We start from the raw sequence: 19,326 nt of genomic DNA, 5'->3' as shown, positions 1-19,326 counted from the left end.
GGTTGTATGTTTATTCAGACATTTTTCTAAGCATGCTAGATTTGCCTTTTTGTGGACAATACGTATGTGCAGTGTAAGTACGTATATGTAAGTGTCTTTACAAATCATGGCTCTTTTCATTAATATCTGGGGCTTAGAATCCTCTTTATGTATGTGCATTTATCTTTATACATATGGCTGTGGTGAGTATGCTGATGTTTGCCTTTGGAGCTGTACTCAACAGCCATCTTAGAACATGCCAAATGTGATTTCACTCGTAGCACAGCCTACTAGCCCTACTTTCATGTGACCTCCAGGGACCACAGACTGTGTGATATCAAAGAAGACACAACACATGGATTTAAACAGAAAAAAGAAGATAGTTTATTTGAAATGTACAAAAACCTATATACACACACTCACACACACCCACACACACTAAGCATAGCAAAAGTGAATGGTAGCATACACACAAACATTTTAAAAGCTACTCAAAAATTCAGCAAACGTAATAAAACTGAGGAATTTGCAGGGCTAGTTTGCCAGTCCTGTCCGGAACAGGATTTCATTATCAAAGTCTGTGTCCCTTCCTGGACTCTCTGCAGTTCATCCCAGAGCCCAGGGGAAGTATGGGGTGCGGCGAAGGGGGGTGCTATGAATGTGTTAATTAGGACTGGATCTCTACTGAGAACACACAGAGGTACTTGTATATTCTTTTAGAGAATGCTGCTCGTCAGACACAGGGGTTCATGTGCCCTGATAGACTAACACAGAGGCATATCCTTGTCCTTTTCAATCATTTACCCTTGTGAGACAGGACCATGGAGAGTTAATGCCTCTGATCCAGTGGGCAAAGAAGGAAATCTGATTTTACAGTGCCATCCCCAAGAGCTCAGACCATGATCAAGACACACTTAATATCTGTGGATCACAATGTTGTACAACTGCGTGATTAAACTAGGGCTGTCAAATGCTTAATTTTGTGAATTGCAATTAGTCACACATTTCTGTTTGAAGGGTATTAATAACTGCACACTAAATTTTGTGAAATGTCATAGAAATAGTGTTTAATATCAGTAAGATTATCTCACTTTCACAAAAAACCTTTGTTCCAAAATCTAGGTGTAATTGAAACTCAGGTACAAGACAGGTTCCTGTAATGGCACTTCTTTCCTTATCTTTTACACTGCAAAATAGCTGAATTAAATGCAAACATAAATTGTAACAGCAGTTATTGGCTGTGACTGTTTATTAACCTCAGTGCTTTAAGCATTCACATGTTTCATGGTAAATTAAAAAGCTAAAAACAACAACAACAAAAAAAAGTCCTTCTGAGACAGGTGATAAAGCTTTAACCCTGGTCACATTTTCCACAATTTTCCAGTTTGTGTTTCAGGTTAGTCTGAGGATAGTTATTTTATTGTACCAAGTGGCAACCTGCAGAGCTGAAAAATGAGGCCAGCGTTAAAAGTGCCAAAAACTGCAGTTCTGCTCAACTTTACAGCAGAAAGAAACATGTTTACAGCCTGGTACAAAAAACTTTTATGACAGCTATTTGAGGGGATGAATTTTAATATAACTCACCTGTTTGAGTATTATTAAGGCTTAAAGTTATGCATAATTAAGGGTATGGTCGGTTAGATAACGTAACTACAGTTTAACTCTGTTGCTGTTGCTTTTTCAGTGTATTTGCAGTTCATGAAAGTAAGCTGGAACATTTTGTTTGTCTAAAAAAAAAAGCGTTCAGCTTTACATCTTGTTTTAATAGTTTTAAGGCTGTTGTTCACTCAAAATACACAAACAAATCAGCAATAGCATTTATATAATCACAGGGAGCTAAAGATGTAAATGCAACACGCTAACCAAGCTAGCGGTTAGCATTAGGGTTATCACTTCTGGCTCTAAAAATCCAAGATGGTGACGACCAAAATGTCAAACTTGAGGCTTCAAAACGGGAGTCCACAAACCAATGGGAGACTTCATGTTGGCTAGATTCATTATTTCATATAGTCTATGTATTGTACACGTAAAAGGTAAAGAAAACTGCAGCTTAGCTTTGTGAGAATATTTTTTTCTAATGTATGTGGTAGCACAAAGCAAAAAAAAAGAAAAGAATGAACAGATAGTAGATGCCCATATATTACTGTAACTTGACAGCCCTAGTTTAAACATCAAACGTCTATAGCATAACTTAAAGCAAGTACCATACAGTATAATCTATAAACATAAAGGTCTTGGTGAGAAAATATGATCTGTTATCTACATTTCATGTCCATTTCCTGCTAATTCTATTTCCATGTTGTATTCAGATCCTCATGTCCTCAGCATGGTACTACGTGTATGTGAACTGCTTTCGATGCACCACTTTGTAAAAGGCTATTACATTAGCAAATACTGAATGGCAATTGTTTGTAGATGCATTTATATATGTTGGGGTATCATATATTTGTAGGTAAAATGTATGGCTTTTGAACAAATATTGATAGGAATTGTCCTTAACCCTAGCTATACTTGCTATTATTCTTTTAATGTAACATATTATAATCTGAAGCAAATATTACAAGATAAGCGTATAACCATAGACAATGAACAAAACAAAAAAAAAGAAAAAAAAAAAGAAAAAAAAAGCCAGTTTTACATTGTTTAATCAGTGCTTTGTGTAGTCCATATATTCCTGATGTAGAAATGGTTAAGACTGGATGGATGATGAGGTGTTTGATTGCTCTCAGCTTATCATGTTAAGGAATTTGCTTTCTTCAGCCAAGGCTGTGAGCATTGAGTTCATATCACCAATGGCCATGTTGCCAATCCCTGCCGGTACAGACGCGAGGGTGACAGAGTTGCGAGGGGTGGTGAGACGTGAAGAATTCTGGGAGAGGCTCTGCAAAAGGCCAGGACTCAGGGTGCCTGACATTAGGCTGGAGTGGTCCCCATCATCCAGCATGGTGTCAAAGTCAATCTGAGCATGCTCCGTGCCACCAGATCCACCAGTGGAAGAATCTACTGTACTGCTGGAGACATGGTTGACTCCAGGAGAGGCCATGTTGGCTGCAGCTGTGGTGTTGCTGGCAGGAGCCTGGCTGGCACTGGGGGACATGGGGGCATCAAAGCTGACAGAAGTTGGCTCAATCATATGAATTTGACCTGTGTAGAGCACAGCAGAGTTAGGATTTTCAGAGTTGTTGTTGTGGGCTGCTGACCCACTGGGCCTCTTTGGGCTTGCCTCTGAGGTGTTAGTACCACGACTGGCAATCAAATCACATGACTTAGGTATTCGGCTTGGTTGCATCATGCTAGGCCCAGTGTGTTGTCTGGTAAAAGACTTGGGCTCTATGGGAGGTCTGGGTTGTAACATTCCTCTGCCTCCATTATGGATATTATGCTGTTGCTGCTGGGAGAGAACGCTGTAATTTTGCTGATGATTCACTTGGTTTACATGGGAATACCCATCAGCCTGTATCCTTGCTCTGCAACTTTGCAGTTCTGGATCTGACACACTGTTCCGGGTAGGTCTCATGCTAGTGCTCCCAGATATACAATTTGGGATTGCCTCTTGGCCAAACCCTTGCTGAGGACTCATTTGCTCACTAAAGTTCACACTGTTGCATTGCCTCTGCTGCTGGTGGGAGATGTTCATCAGCCTCTGGCTATTGTGGTTCGCATACCCCTGCATAGACATATTCTGACTCATAGGCACTACCTGCTGGTTGCTTCCCAGGCCCTGACCTTGTCCCTGGAAGGAACCAAAATTATGCCTCTGCTGAACAACAGCTAGGTTCCCCCTGAGAGAATGCTGCTGTTGTTTGGAGAGCTTGGTAGTGGTGTCCACAGTCCCTGAGCTCACCTCGTTCCACTGCACCGGCATGTTATTTTTGTTCATGTTGTCTGATGGTGCTGAGAAGGGCTGCTGGGAGCCACTGGGACCCATCTGACAGGATTGCATGTCCTGACCAGACTGAGTCATAGTGGCATCTACCATGGCCATCCTCCTCTGCGCATAAAATGATGCTGGTGGGGCCATGTCTGTCTGGTAGCCCTGAGCCTGATTGTTGGAATGGTAGTCCACTTGCCCCGAGTTGTGACCTGAGGGGCCAGAATTTTGGGACCTAAGGTACTGCACCACATCATCTGGAAGCACCATGTCATCCTCCCCATTATGCTCCCCCCCAGTCATCATCCCATCTACTGCCATGTTCTCCATGGCTACATTCTCAGAAATGCTTGGTGGTCTCGGAGCAAATGGGTAGCGTTGCAGGCTGCCATCGGAACGAGTGTAGCCCTGCATAGCCAGTGCCTGATGGCGTTCAGCTGAAGGACCATTCATGGGGTTCATGCTGTTCATGCTGTTATAACGCTGAACCCTTGGAAAGGAGACAGGGTCCAATGTGGGACGACGCACTGGATCACTGGCACGACGTGGGAGGTTGCCAGGTACCTCATGGGGCATCATGCTCCGATTGCCATATCCAATATCACTGCATCGCCGAGGCGCAGTTCCAGAGGGGGGCTGATGGAATGGGTGTGATGAGCTTTCCTGGGAGTCACTGTAGAGTGCCATGCGGGTCCTCAGGCTCATCCGATCCATATTGGGGAGAGGAGTAGGTGGGGCTCCGCCAATGGCAGCAGCATACTTTGCCTTTAGTCGATAATGCTGAGCTGGTGTCAGACTAAGGAGGCTTGGGAGACCTCCCCCGCTTCCTCCACTGACACCACCACCTCCACAATGGCTAGCCTCGCTGGAGCGGCGAGACAGATCAGTGGAAATTGGGTCATAGGAGTCAGCCGAACTGATGTTGTGGCGGTTAGCACCAAACTGTGATGCCTCACTGGAGCGGCGGCTGGAATAGCAGGGTGAAATACCAGAGGAACGGCGACTCATAGTGTAGGCTGAGCTGATGGTGCTGGTGGTGCTGTCACGACGCTCGTTCAGCTGGTTCAGCAATGTTACCTCACATGAAGACAGGTCACCCATGCGTTGGCCAGGTAATGAACCGCTGACATTACTCATCATGTTGGAGCTTTCCAGCAGGGAACCTGGTGGATGCAAAAGAAATTATTACATAATGACACCAACTAATTTACAACTGTTCAAACTGTTCAATCTACAATTATAGACTGAGCACTACTGTGTATGGTTGTTTTGGCTATTGGGCTCACTCAGGCCCCCAGGAAGTGCGCTGGGCTTTAAAGCTGATTTTCATAGTGGCCATACAGTGGAATTTCAACTTGTAAGCCCGCACTTTGTGCCACTGGGCCAAAACAGATTTTTTCCTTTAGACTTAAATTGGGAAACTATCGTCTTTAAAACAGTAGAATACATTTTTTTGAGCCTCACAACCCCTGCAAAATGACTCGCTTCACTTTTAGGGTTTGATACATTTGGTCTGATTTTGGAAAGTCTGGAAAAGCTGCAAGATTCAATCTTTTTATCCCCATTCAAGTTAGCAGAGCACTAAACCAGAAGTAGCTGACTTGGTCAGAAGCCCTTTTTAAACAGCAAAATGCCGGTTGCCTACTTTTGTTCATACAGAATGTGCCTTTTTTCGGGGCAATGGGGGGCATGAGCAAGTAACAAAATGTGTAGCTCAGTGTGTGACCTAAACAGCGACGTATTCCGAGGGAAACTATGGCTAGTCAGTCCTTCGGCGATTCTCTCATAAGTCAGGCCGTCCTTCACCTTCGCCGTCATTTGACGGTTAATGGCCTCTTCATTTACGAGGGCAAGGAGGGTGCGCAATACTTTGTCTCCCCAGTTGCTCATCTTTACAGTGTCTGTCAGGTTTGCGTTTCCCTCTTGCTACTAGTACTAGCTGCTCATTCCTGCCATCAGCTGTTTCCTGTTTATCCACTGCCAGTGGATCGCACGTGCGGCATCATCAACAGCTCCTCCCACAAGTCATCAACAGCCCCTCCTGTGGTGGAAGGATGCCTCATTCTTTTTAAACCAAAAAGCTTCCGCCAATATGACTACCCTATGAGGAGGAAAATTGGGCACTTCGGATCAACTCGCCAATCCGGCTCTGCGTGTCTAAACGCTCGCAGCTTGCAGGCAAAATGGCCCAACATTCACCGAAAATCTGGCAGTTTAAAAGGGGCTAGTGAGAGTGTCTAGTGCACTTGCTCTATGGGCCTAATGATGTGGAAGCAGCACTGATCATCTGACATACTGTAGAAATAGAGCTTTTTTGGCTTCATGTACCACTTAGCAACTTTTATAGTAATAAATAGGTTCCTGCCTCCAATGCTGTATCCAGGTCTTTTAATACATCCATGGACTCACTCTATAAAGACATAATGCGATTCGGCTATCTTATGCCCTCATTACACAGTAAAGGACGTAACCTTCCACACTTACCAACTGCAGGTATGGGAGGCAGCTTCATGCTATTGCGTTGGCCCTGTGGTGGCTGTGGTGCAGAGTTGACCCAGGGGCAGGAGTCCCTTACTGTCTTCAGCCTTTCCTTCTTGATGTTCTCCAGCTTGATAGTGACTGTGCTACCGTGACCCACAGCTTTCCTCAACTGAAGCCCCACCCCAGCCTGCTGTCCCCCAACAGGAACAGTGGAGTCAACCATGGGGCAATCATCCTGTGCACTGAGGTCCCCGAAGCTGCCCCCGCTGTGCATGGCCATCTCTACCCCACTGTCATTGTTGTTGGCGCTGCTGAGAGGCGACGGCTCACTGCTGCATGACGAGTGGCCGCCAGGACTGGACTGATATGTCTGGCAGAGGACAGCAGTGAGGAAGTGGAATGAATCAAACCATAGATGCTTTATTACAATAGTGGTATATTATTTAATTTTGCACCAGTAAATGAATAATATTTTGCCAAACTCTGGCAACACATAACATTTTGCTTATGAATAGTAAATAAATTAACAAAGGCTATATTCTCATGCCAAGTTCACAGAACTCCATTATGTATTCTTCAATATAAAATAATTACCACATGTAAGAAATTCTGATTGTAATGGTGTTTTGTAATAACTAATGTAGGTCTATAATTCCACAATCTCATTAAATATCAATGAACTTTATTTATTTATTTACAAAAAAAAAAAAAACCTGGATAATAGATGAGTTCTGTGAGCAACAATCCAGCAGCGACAGTAATTCAAACTGGCCTGTAAATGAACTAAAGTCTTGATCATAGCTTGATGCTGGCACTATTTGTTCAGCACACATGCTTAAACAGTCCCAGTCTATGAATATTAATCTAACAACGACTTTTATCATCAGCCGACACCAGAGGCTACTGCCAGTGATCTTCTGGACAGAAAAATCCAGTTTAATGGTAGTGTGTGTCTCCATACATGCACATGTGTGCATCCCATACACAATTTTAAATTTGTGAAAATGGATAATCATGCAGAGAGGACATCTGACATCATGCAAAAATGCAACAATGTAGTATGAAGCACGAGGACACATTCACACATCTCCCCATGCTGAGTTGCAAAAGGACAGAGAGACAGTTTGAGTGCTCACCTCAGTGAAGTCTGTCCATTAGAAAGGTTAACTTGAGAGAAGCAAGATCAAGCAACAACCAGAGAGGTGAGTTAGGAGGGGTGCAGGCTATACCAGCAGAAAACATTTAACCTTAGAGCAATGTTAGTAAAGTGGTAGGGAATACGTGTCTTTCTTCACTTTTTTGTTTCCTAAATATACAAAAGCATGCAATTATATGATTGTGTTATATTAAATTGTTACGCTGACAATTTTGAGTGCCGAAAGCGGTATGTTCCTTCAAGAGGCAGTCAATCAAACTCCAAAGTTTAAACAAAAAAAACTAGCAAGTTCCTACACACAGATATTTCATGAACTGTTAAAGAGGTTTGTGTGGGACGACTTTTTAAAGTTATGTGATAAGGACCCACCATAGAGTTCTCGGTCTTGATTGATTTGACTTGTAGACAATCTTCCACTCCTCTAGAGGTGCTGTTGGCCTCAATCTTGCCATCCACACCTCTTGCAGCGAGCTTGGAATTTGCCTCATTCTCTCCATTGCCTTTGGGTGGCTGCAGTCTAGGAGGTGCGTCGCTTCGTTGTTTCTTGGTGACATGTGCTTCAGGTCCGTGGACTGTCTTCACATGTTTCCTGAGAGAGCTGGGGTCCGTGTAGCGCTTGGTACAGCCCGGGATCTTACATACATATGGTTTCTGCCAAGAGGGATTTAAAGTCAAACTGAAATGAAATGTTTTTTTTTTTTTTGTTACAGCATACTGTATGTATCTGCTGTCAAGGTCATATGTTACGTTTCAACAATGGGGGTGACACATATGAAATAGGCGGTTTGGAGGTCCTCTGCCAGAAAATGCCAGAGTGTCAAAAACTTTTGACTCCTTTCGTTGCATTTTCGTTGCAAATTGATGCTTATTTCATTTTTGTTGTTTAAATCACATGTCCTTGTCTTTTGTGAAAAAAACCAAGGGGGTGAAATTTGTATTTTACATTTTTTGGATTTATGATGGCACCTCCTAGTTTTTCACAATTTGTACTACACTAAGCACTAAGCTGATGGTGGCACAAATCCCACTTGGTAAGTCAGTTGATCAATGTGTGTGCATAAGCATACCTCATTAGAGTGTGTGCGGTTCTGGTGCTTGGCCCGGTCTGAGGCGTTGGAGAAGGCCTTGTTGCAGCCTTCATGTTCACACACGTACGGCTTCTCCCCAGTGTGGGACCTGAGGTGGGTCTTGAGGTTCTCCAGGCGAGAATAAGCTTTCGCGCAGCCCTCAAACTGCAGAGAGATGGAGACAGACAGATAGACAGTGAGACTGAATGCCTCGATGCTGTGTTGTTTTATGTGCAGCTGGGTAGAGAAAAGAGCTCAGCAACAACAACAACAACAACAACAACAAAAAAAAAAGCTCTGTGTGTTTCAGTTTTCAAATGTAATCTACTCTTGGACTCGTGCCCACCTACTGTGGCATGCCACACAAAAGCAAAGCAGTGCTACACTTTGGTAAAAAGGGCTATTATGCGAAATATCTAAACTGAGTGTGAGGTTTGGTAGAGCTCTTTGGCCGGTGTGCTTTGTTGAGACAAAGAGAAGTCTGTGTTTAGCCTTTGTGTTCACTTGTACTGTACAAGCTATAATTTGGTATTCCTTCTGAGCAGTCATTGTGAACGGAATTGGCGTTGAAATTAAAAGAGAATCAAATTAGACCAGCTCAGAAATTGGATGCAAAAGTCATAAGATTCTCAGTTAAAAGACAAGACTGAAGGGGAGTAAGAGTGTTATGAGAAGATGCACGTGGGACTTGTGCACAGAATATACAGCCTGGTCTTAATAAGGACCCATGGCCCCCTGCTTGTCTGCAGATTTTAATTACACGCCCACGCTGTCAATCAGCTTTCTTCACTCTCTCCTTCACAAGTCATCTGTTTTAATGCATTCACAAGAGCCTGTGAGCAAGCTTTGAAGCCAAGCAAACAGGCCCTCAATTTGATCTTCACACAGCAAATGAAGCCTTCAATAAAACCCTCATGATTTATCAACATGGAAAATATCACTGGTGTTTAGCACAAAGAACATCATATGAACACTCTTTTCAATTTTTTTTTTTTTTTTTGAGGCAAAGGGAAGGGTTGAATGGTTGAGACTGTATGGCGACTGTGGCTAAGTAACATTCAAGTTCTAGTTTCAATAGTTGGTTAAGCCGGCAACTCTGAAATGCATGGGTGTTTTTTCAAACAGTCCTACATACCTCAGGTTATTAACAACCCAACACTTATGAAACACTTATACAAAGCCATATATTAATATCATATTGCTTCTAAAGTCTTGTAACATTTCAAATATATTAACAATAACAAGCAAACAAAAAATAGTCAGGACTTTTTGCAGAGCACCACTCAGTCTGTAAAGACAATTGTATAATGTCTAACGTGGCTCTGGAGGAGCTTTGTCAAGTCCGAAAAAATAACCCTAATGATGTCATTGTGATGTCATCAGGGTATATTGTAGAACTTAGGCTCTGACACTTTAAATTAATAACCAAAAGCATGCATTCAAATTAGAGACGTGGAGCGTGAATGACATTCAAAATCCATCTCTTGCAAGTCCCCCACTTTTGAGGAAAGGTAATACTAAATTGCTGGAGTATGCTTTAACATGCAGTAGCCAGTCATTGATCAACTGATCCTGTGCTCAGTCAGTTAACCAGCTAGATACTAACAGTTCATGACAGTGTTTTACAGCAATATGAGACTCCTACTGTGCATTTATGCGGCTTCTCCCCTGTGTGACGCCTCATGTGGACCACCAGCATGTACTGAGCCTTGAAGGGCTTCTGCTCCCGTGAACACTCCTGCCAGCGACACACAAACTCTTTCTTCTCACCATGGATGTGGTCGTTGTTGATGTGCTGAGGAGACAGGTTCATTCAAGAAAAAATCACGATGTAGCACAACATACGATTGTGATACAGATGTTGGGATAAATGTTAAAAATAGTGACTAGTAACCAATATGTGTGTGTGTGTGTGAGCACACACATGCACAGACACATGAAAGAGGGAGAAACTTCTGGTGAGAAAAATACAAAACTTTGCTGACTCGTTTTAACACACACACACACACACACACACACACACACACACACACACACACACACACACACACATTGTGAACGACGGTGCCATCCATTATAGCTGACAGTTATTATGCATCTGTCAACAGGAGACAAAAAAAGATAAAAACATGTTTTGTTTTTTCAGGCTTGGTGTGGCAGAGGAACTTCCTCAGATCCCAGTAAAAGTGATCAGGAAGAGGATTTTAGCACGCTTTATTTGTCTTTCTCTCCCTTACTTTTGAAGGATCTGGAAGTCAGTAAAGGACCCACAGTTTCCTGTGTGATGCTTAAATTCTGTGTTACCTAGTATCGTTTCTGACAAATTTAATTGTGTAAAACCGGAGAATTCTCTTCAAAATGTTGAATCTAATATATCATAGTGAAATTCCAACATGAATTTTATCTCATAGGAATTCTTAATGTTTAAAGATATTTTTGTCCTGTTAATATAAATAATTTGCACTGCTAGAGTATGAGGCAGTCAGTTATTCCTACCACATTGTGTAGACATGCTAGAAAATGCCAGGTCTCCTTCAGTTATCTTACTGACTTAACATTGTAGAAAACACACACAATGCTTCTGAACAGACACACTTAAAAACTCTCATCCTGTGCACCACACGCAAATATCCACACACTCTGAGGAACCACTTCATTTCCTGAGGACATCCAGGCCCACAACGCTCCACTTATGTGGCCACTTCTCCACCAGCGAAAAAGCTCAGTGGTTGACGATTCTGCTGAGATCTATTTTAGGTGAAGGAGGAGGAATGGAAACAAGTGGAGGCCTGGCCTCTATTTTCAGGTTACACACTACTGTGAATCCATAATTTGGGGGCTCTAGAAACAGGATTACTTTGGTTAAGTAGAAGCCAGAAAAACCCACAGGTGTGTGTGTTTTTTGCTGTTATTAACCTTGTGAGAAACCCTGGGTGTGCTTAGTGGGATGCTGTCTGGAGTTTTTGCAGGGTAAAAAAAAAAGCTATTATAGCCCCGGTTGGTTTTTGTTAAGTTCAAAGAAATCAGATGCCTTTAAAAAAAAACCCATGGTCCTGTGGGAATTTAAAAATGTGTTGGCCTCACATTGTCCATCCACACCCAAGATCACACCACTGATCCTCTGCTAGCCTATTCACCATTCCTGGCAGGCTCTCACAGAGTCTGTGGCTGGGGAGCTGGAGCAAAAGTTCTTAAAGGTAACTCTGGTCCTGACTTGTAGCAGCCCATGGCAACCCGCTAACCACCACTTCCCATAAGTCTCTGGGTCTGTGGACCTGACACATGCCCCTCCTACCACTGCACTGAGATGACTGACAGTCAGTCAGAAAGTGGAAAACAGGAAGAGAAGTTGGCCTGGAAAAAGAGAGAGTATGAGGTTCCCTAACTCCAGAGCTTCTGGCATGACGATGGATTTATGGCCAGCCCCTCTGGGCTTTCGGGGGTGGGGGGTGTTGCTGGGAGTGAGGGGTTAGGGGTTAGGGGTCACAGGGCTGAGGGATTGGAGGGTGTGATGGGGGGCACAGCTGCAGGGCTTGGGCTTGAATTTGGCGAGAGCCGGCAGGCTCATTAACGTTGCGCGTGTCAACCCAACAGGAAGGGATCAGTTACTGGACAGCTTTTTGACCGGACTCAATAAGCATGGATTTAATGAGTAGCAGAAAAGTTGTTTGAACTTTTCACTTTTCACACAACAAAATGCAGCATTTCTGATGACACAGTTTGGAATTGGCTGTGGTAAAAAAAAAAAGAGTGCAACTTGAATAAGTGTCATTAATAGCCATCAGAAGGGGTCATTCTTATGTTCCCAGGGTCCTATGTCTCTTGATAAAAACTAACATTGTAAGATATTAGTAATGGCTAGCTTTGCATTTCAAATAGCAAAAGAATTAAGGGATGTGGATATTTGAATTGCAGTTTGAATGATAAAAAATATGCAGAGTTATCAATGTCTAAAGTCAGGAAAACTGTCTTGTCTGCAAATTTGAGGGTGTCAGTAACATCAGTAGGCTATAAACTGTAGGTGGGTGATTTCAACATATTGACCCAGGCATACATACATACATTGAACATATCTGGTAGGAAAGAAAACATTGCTGAGAACATTAAACCCATTGAAAGGTCTCCTTAAGTATCCTGGAAAATTCACCTAAATCAACCTAAATCACCTATCCAAGACATACCCAAAGTAAATTGAAAGCTGATCATCTTCAATGTTTTGTATGTGTACATGTATGGTCCCATTTGAAAAGTAACACTCAGTGTTATTCCCCAACATTCACAATCACTGTAAGTGCTCTGTCATTAAGTGATATAGGTTTTAACACACTGAAATTTAAGATATCTTCTCCTGATTATTTCCTTTAGAAATGACGTTGCAGATTACTTGAACTGAAACTTAAAATGGGGCCATATCATGAAAGCTCATTCATTCATTCATTCATTCATCTTCTAACCGCTTCATCCTCTTGAGGGTCACGGGGGGGCTGGAACCTATCCCAGCTGACATCGGGCGAGAGGCAGGGTACACCCTGGACAGGTCGCCAGACTAACGCAGGGCTGACACACAGAGACAGACAACCATTCACGCTCACATTCACACCTATGGACAATTTAGAGTTATCAGTTAACCTAGTCCCCAATCTGCATGTCTTTGGACTGTGGGAGGAAGCCGGAGTGCCCGGAGAGAACATGCAAACTCCGCACAGAAGGGCTCCCACGCCCGGGATCAAACCGGCAACCCTCTTGCTGTGAGGCGAGAGTGCTAACCACCACACCACCGTGCTGCCCCCATGAAAGCTCACATAATCCAAATTCCAGTAGATAACAAAATCACAGAATATAAACATTTTACACGTTTTTCTAAAGTTTTGTCCAGGCGCTTTTCAAATGAGAGGGCAAAACAATGAACTGAATGTGTGATACTGAGTGAAAAACATGTCGCCAAAGACAGAAATGTCTATTTAGGACCTTACTTTTTAAAAAACACTTCTAGAAAACCTAAATTTATAACAAAGACTGTTTTATTTCCCTCAAGAGAGTTATTTCTTTATCACTTATGTACATTTATAGCAATCTATGGCGCCAGGAAGGAGTTCAAAATTACTCTGGAGCTGAGGAGTGTCATTGACTATAAGACCCATAAGTCATGGGGCCAATCACTGGCTATTGATTGGCTCTGTAACCTGAGAAGTGACACAGGACCTAAAAGATGAACACAGGCCCTTGTCCTTTTCAGTCTAGGCTGTCAGTATGGAAGCTCCTATTGACTCAAGTGAGGTGTCAATCTAAAGGTCAGAGTTCAGTCACCATTTAGATGCCTAGCAGTTGACATATGTACGTGCAAATGTAAGAAATTATGGATATAATGTGGAGAAATATGACTGTTCGCTGGATTTAGATCGTCGGACCAGGGGTTAGCAACCTTTACTATCAAAAAAGACATTTTTGATCAAAAACAATACAAACAAAATATGTCTGGATCCACAAAACATATCTTAGCCTTATAATGAATGTTAAACAGATAATGAAATCTAAATTAGCCAATCAATATTACTAGTAGGTCCAAATGAGCATTCATTAATATGTTTTACTACAAGGTGGCTATTCTGCAGTGGGCAAGTAATGATTATTTGGAACTTAAACTTTGCAGAGCTGTAAAAGCAAATAAAGCTGTCCACACACTATTAAATTCTCTATTCTCCTCTGAAACTTTATTTTTTTGAATTTGGAATCGAGTTGACGAAATGTTTAAAAAAAAATTTTAATCTGGTGCACGGGTGCATAATTTCTTTAGGCCTACAACAATTATAAACAAAAATGAAATGCTAAAAAATAGCTGTTATTTATTTCCTTTTTTTTTGTCAGTGCCAAAGGGAGCCACTAAAGAAGGGCTAAAGAGCCACATGTGGCTCCAGAGACACAGATTGTCTACCTCCTGGTCTGGACCTTCGGGAGTGTATGAGAACTGTGTCAGCAGCGTTTCTGTTGGCATAATATCAATCTGTGGATTAAAATAATGCTTCATAGGTGAGTAATAACTGTTTGTTTTTTGTCTGACAGAAGTTTTTATATAACTTGCAGTAGTGGTTGTATCTTGAAATGGTCTGCATCATTCTAAAAGCAAGGAGCGTAGCATTTGAACAATGGGTCATATGATTAAATCACTTAAACACAACCAATACAGCAGTTGTTCACACATAATGATTATCAAATAAAGCCTTACAAAAACCCACAGATGGGACGTTGGGACGTCGGATTTTTAAGTTTTAATGTGTGATATTAAGAGGTTATTGAGCTGGGGAACATAGGACCCTGGGGACATAGATTCACTCCCCATAAGGATACCAAGCCTATCACTCACATGAACAAGTTGGTCCTGGGTGTCATACTCCTTGGTACAGCCCTCCCAGTGGCAGTTGGTCTCATATATGGCCTCAGGCTCCTGTTTGCACTCATCTTTATCCAGATCCTCACTCAGGTCCAAGATCCCCCCACCATGGTCCTGGAGAAAGGGGACAGGACTTTGTCAGAAGGGGGCTAACAAACAGTGCAGATGTGTGCATCCATTAAAGCATATAAATGACTAGACTAAAAACATGCAAACACAGAGTCCATCTTTTACCTTAATCTGTGGTCAATATGTTACAGCTTCATTGTGTACTGTTTTGCATCTCTCCTTCCTTATCTGCTTCTTAATCATAATGAGTTGTTCCTTGATATCAATGCATGGCAACACCTCGTCATTGATTAAAGCTGCATTTTTAGTCACTATCTATAATCAATTAAAGCCAAATTTGCAATTGCAGTTAACGAAGGGACTATGTTTCCACTGTAAGCGGCTGAAGCTGAGATAGAGATAGCTAAGTTGAAAAAAACTCTATGCAGTTAAGATTTTTTTAAGGTCATAAAGTAAATTCTTCAAGAGAAGGAATCCAATCAAGGTTTGCAGCGTGTAATGCAACCTGGATGATTCTTATCTGATCTTGCATTTGCTTTTTGTTTTTCAGGATTTCAGATTCTTTACTTAAGTCCCATATTTTTGATTCTCTTACCTGAGAGGATGGTGAGATGGGCAGCGGACCCTCTGCTTCTGTCTTAACCTTTGACCTCTTGGTGTTCAATGGGTTGACTGTGCTACTCACTGCTGGGTCTCCGCTGGCATTCTGGAGGACAGATAAGAACAGAAACAGAGTTAAAGATGCACAAGTTTTTCCCTGTGGCAGTTACAATTTTCTGAATGACATTTTGAAGCAGAAATGAGGCAGAATAATGTTTGTGAAACACGCTGCTTTTGTCATTCATGCACAGAAATTCTAGGAAACCACAAACAGATTTTAAACTTCTCTCCAGTTATGCTGACACTCATCCACTGACCCAACAACCCACTCATTCATAATCTATCAGTGAATCATTCCATTAATCCTAACACATACCAGCCTGTATCCTTCCGTCCATCCATTAGCCCTCCTACTCATTCTCCTGTTAACTGAACCATCCATTCAGTTTATTAAACCACCAGAATCCACACAGTCACCACAGAGGGGAATCAGATAACTGATTCAAAGTGATACCATGCAATTGTTTTTGGCTTGACAATCTGTTGCAAAGAGATGTGTGGAGTCCTTGTTGCACCAGGCACAGCGGCCTATAAGTCAGACTAGGACCCGCCGCCGAGACTAAACAGTTTAGACTTGCTCTATGATCGCCAAAGCCACAAGGAAATATGAAAGAAGAGGAGTTATTGCCCTCGGTACAGAGGGGGAAGGCAGCAGGGTTCTGGGGAAGAAGGGGACTTTGATCTGCCAACAGATTCTTAAGATGACAGAAAGACAAAGACACACAAGGCCTGTTAAAGCGCTAATGGAGACGAAAAGAAAGGAAAGATATAAAATGTAAAACAGCTGATAAATTATTGTGTGTGTGTGCAAACTGAAGTTCATTGGAAGGAGTCCAATATTGGAAGGGGTCTCCTAATCCCACCCAGACGCTACAGTGCAGTTCGGCATTTCTGGGGGCCTCGATGATTCATTCTGTTGGCTGAAAACCAAGAGGGAAATATGGTTCTGATCACTGCTGAAATAAAGCTGAATGTGTGTTTTTGTATGTGCATGAATGGTGGCGTGCTTGGTTTGTGTGGGTGTATTTGCATGTGTGTGTGTATGTGAGTGTATGCAAAAAGGTGCAAATATACACGTATTCTTGGATAGTGTGTGTCAGCAGACATGGTGCTGAAACAGAGCTGGAGGCAGCTGATAGCCGTGTGAGGTGGAGTGATTCACTGAGTGGGAAGTTTACATTACATTACACTGTGGTGTATACAGTGGGCTGATAAAAAGCGACAGAGGAGACAGTAGGAAGTAAGACAGATGGAACTGGGAGGGAGCCTCCTGCATATTTCTGACCTGAGACAATGTGCAAAAAAGACATCATTTGTGACAACTTGTAAATTTAGATTAGATTTATAGTCTAAAAAATTTAGATCATTATTGATTATTTATTCAATTGCAATGAAAAACATTAGGTTAACTCCTCCATGCAGCCCACAGCTTCAGCATTCCCTTATACAAAACAAAAGTAGAAAAGTGCACTCAGCAGAGTGCAGATCTTCGCCAGGCGACCTCGTTCAGACTGTGGCTGCTGGAGTTGATCGTGACCACTCTAGCCCAGTAGTTCTTAACTGGTCCAACTATGAGGTCCAGATTTCTCCTTAGTTATTAGTTCAAGGTCCACATCATTGAATACATTCAGCAACATATTTGCATTTGGCCATGTTGTTGAGCTAGCTTTCACTGTCCAGTAGCTGTCCATTAGTCACTCACACTACATCAGGAAACAGAACTTAAAATAAAAGCTCTGTGGCAGAAATTAACTGCAGTTAAAAATAAAGTGTTTTTTTTACAAACTTGACAGAATTGCGAGTCACCTGTGGTCCATTCAGAATGGGCCTGCAACCCACTTTTGGACAGTGACCCATCCGTTGGCAACCACTGCTCTACACAATGCACGCAGCACAGCTGTAGAATATTCCCTCCAGGCTTCCTTACTGTCAAGATGGTGCGAAGATAACTAAAAAGTTTTTGTTTTTTCATCTTATAAAGTGCCCAGTTTAAGTAGATCACAACACATCGGTTATAGAATTATTCTGCAGAAGCTCCAGTTCAAAGACACCAAACTTTTTTACAGATGTCAGTTTTTGGGCCATGATGAAGGCCTAAATGTGGCCTTCATCAGATGCTAAGGCTTGTTGCTTTTAGCTGAGCTGATTTCCAGAAATGTCTCTCACTCTATCCATTTGCTACATGATTTTGTTTATGACTGTGTAAAACAGTCAGTACAGGTTTTAACAATTGTGAATCACCACAACACTGAGAGGTCCTTGAGCATATAGCTGTAAATGTGCGCAAAAAATGTTAGGCTAATTGGTTCAGTAGTATGTGAGATCTGCTGTGGACAAACATATTACATATACTCATGTATTCACACCTGATGATAATAACCACCCTCCCAAACAGAGATTGGCTACCAAGAATATCATGTGAGACTGAAAAGGAGAGCTAAATAAAATGGAAATTCACTCTGATTATCAGGCTATGAAAAATTGCCACGGAGTACAAAAATTACAAGAGTTGTCTCTAGTAAACTAAAACTGTAACATCAACACTGGCAATTGTACGTTTGGCTCTATTGACATTCATAAACCTTACAACTGTTCACATGATGATCAGAAACATATTACATGATAGTGAAAAATAATCTGTTTTTTTAACAGAAATTCTTTGAGAAAGCTGCAATCTATCTTGTAGGAAGTTACACATCCAAACATGATCTAAAGTAAGAAAGACTGACAGAGAAAGTGTAAATGCCCTTAAATCTGTGAACATCTAATAGGATAGAAGTGTAACATTCAAAGGTATAAACCCTTCCATTCCTACCTGGTTTGCCTCAGAGTTGGAGCTGTTGTGGGAGGTGGACATAGGTGAAGCCGTGAGGGGGTGTTGGCGAGCAGAGAAAGAGGATGGCGATGGTTGAATGAGAGGAGGTGTGTGGCCGAAGGCATTGAGACTCCTCTGCTGGGACAACAGCTGCTGGTATGCCACAGGGTTGATGGGGTGAGGGAAGCTGAACGAGGGACTGAATCAGAGGGAAGAGAAAAGGTATGGAAAACATGAATGGAGACTTTTGTCTAGTGGCTTATATTTAAAGAAGAAACCCACACTGGAAGCATTTGAATTAAGTCCAACTGATTTGCACCAAAATGTCCTGTTTGTGTCATATAGGCCCTCACTGCCAAGCGATGCTGGGTAGGCCACTACTAGCATGGTCATTGCACGCTAGGAGGATGCTTGTAGCATGTAGTATGACCTAGCAGTACAAACTAATAGCATACTGACTTTTATGCTAATAATTATAGGGTAAGGCTGGTCTTATTCAACAGCTCCCCTACTGTCCAAAACATAGTCTGCATTAGTCTGCATAGTCTTCCATGCATTAGTCAATCCTGTGACTCTTCTACCTTGTCTGTGGCACTCAGCCTTAAGTCCATTTGTTTTTACTGAGGAAGTAAATCTGAGCCATTTCCCAAAACAGTTGGGCACTGTAGTTTTAAGCAAAATGACTCAAAGAGGAGTAAATAGTGCATTTGTTTTTCTGCTTGCTGGCTGCCAGTTGGGTTTCAAAAAATGTGAACCTTGAATTGAATTTATCATTTCCATGGTTTTTAATGAGTGTGTGAATATTAACAGCTGCTTCAAATATTAACAGCTGCTTCAAAT

At 42.1% G+C, this 19,326-nt stretch overlaps 1 protein-coding gene across 1 annotated transcript in view; it reads right to left on the bottom strand.

Annotated features, from left to right (window-relative positions):
* Positions 1-367: 367 nt before the first annotated feature.
* The window catches only part of gli2a (GLI family zinc finger 2a), a 110,741-nt gene continuing 91,782 nt past the window's right edge, over positions 368-19,326 (bottom strand). The window contains exons 7-14 of the mRNA XM_049594834.1: positions 18,487-18,685; positions 15,607-15,717; positions 14,916-15,056; positions 10,200-10,349; positions 8,555-8,719; positions 7,857-8,138; positions 6,335-6,701; positions 368-5,013 (exon numbers count right to left, since the gene is read on the bottom strand). Of these exons, the coding sequence (XP_049450791.1) occupies positions 2,705-5,013; positions 6,335-6,701; positions 7,857-8,138; positions 8,555-8,719; positions 10,200-10,349; positions 14,916-15,056; positions 15,607-15,717; positions 18,487-18,685 (3,724 nt within the window). The 3' untranslated portion in view covers positions 368-2,704. The remainder of the gene's footprint in view (positions 5,014-6,334; positions 6,702-7,856; positions 8,139-8,554; positions 8,720-10,199; positions 10,350-14,915; positions 15,057-15,606; positions 15,718-18,486; positions 18,686-19,326) is intronic.

This window comes from Epinephelus fuscoguttatus, linkage group LG13 (assembly GCF_011397635.1).
Source record: "Epinephelus fuscoguttatus linkage group LG13, E.fuscoguttatus.final_Chr_v1".
In the NCBI taxonomy this organism is placed as follows: domain Eukaryota; kingdom Metazoa; phylum Chordata; class Actinopteri; order Perciformes; family Serranidae; genus Epinephelus; species Epinephelus fuscoguttatus.
This window is presented reverse-complemented; position numbering and strand designations above follow the sequence as displayed.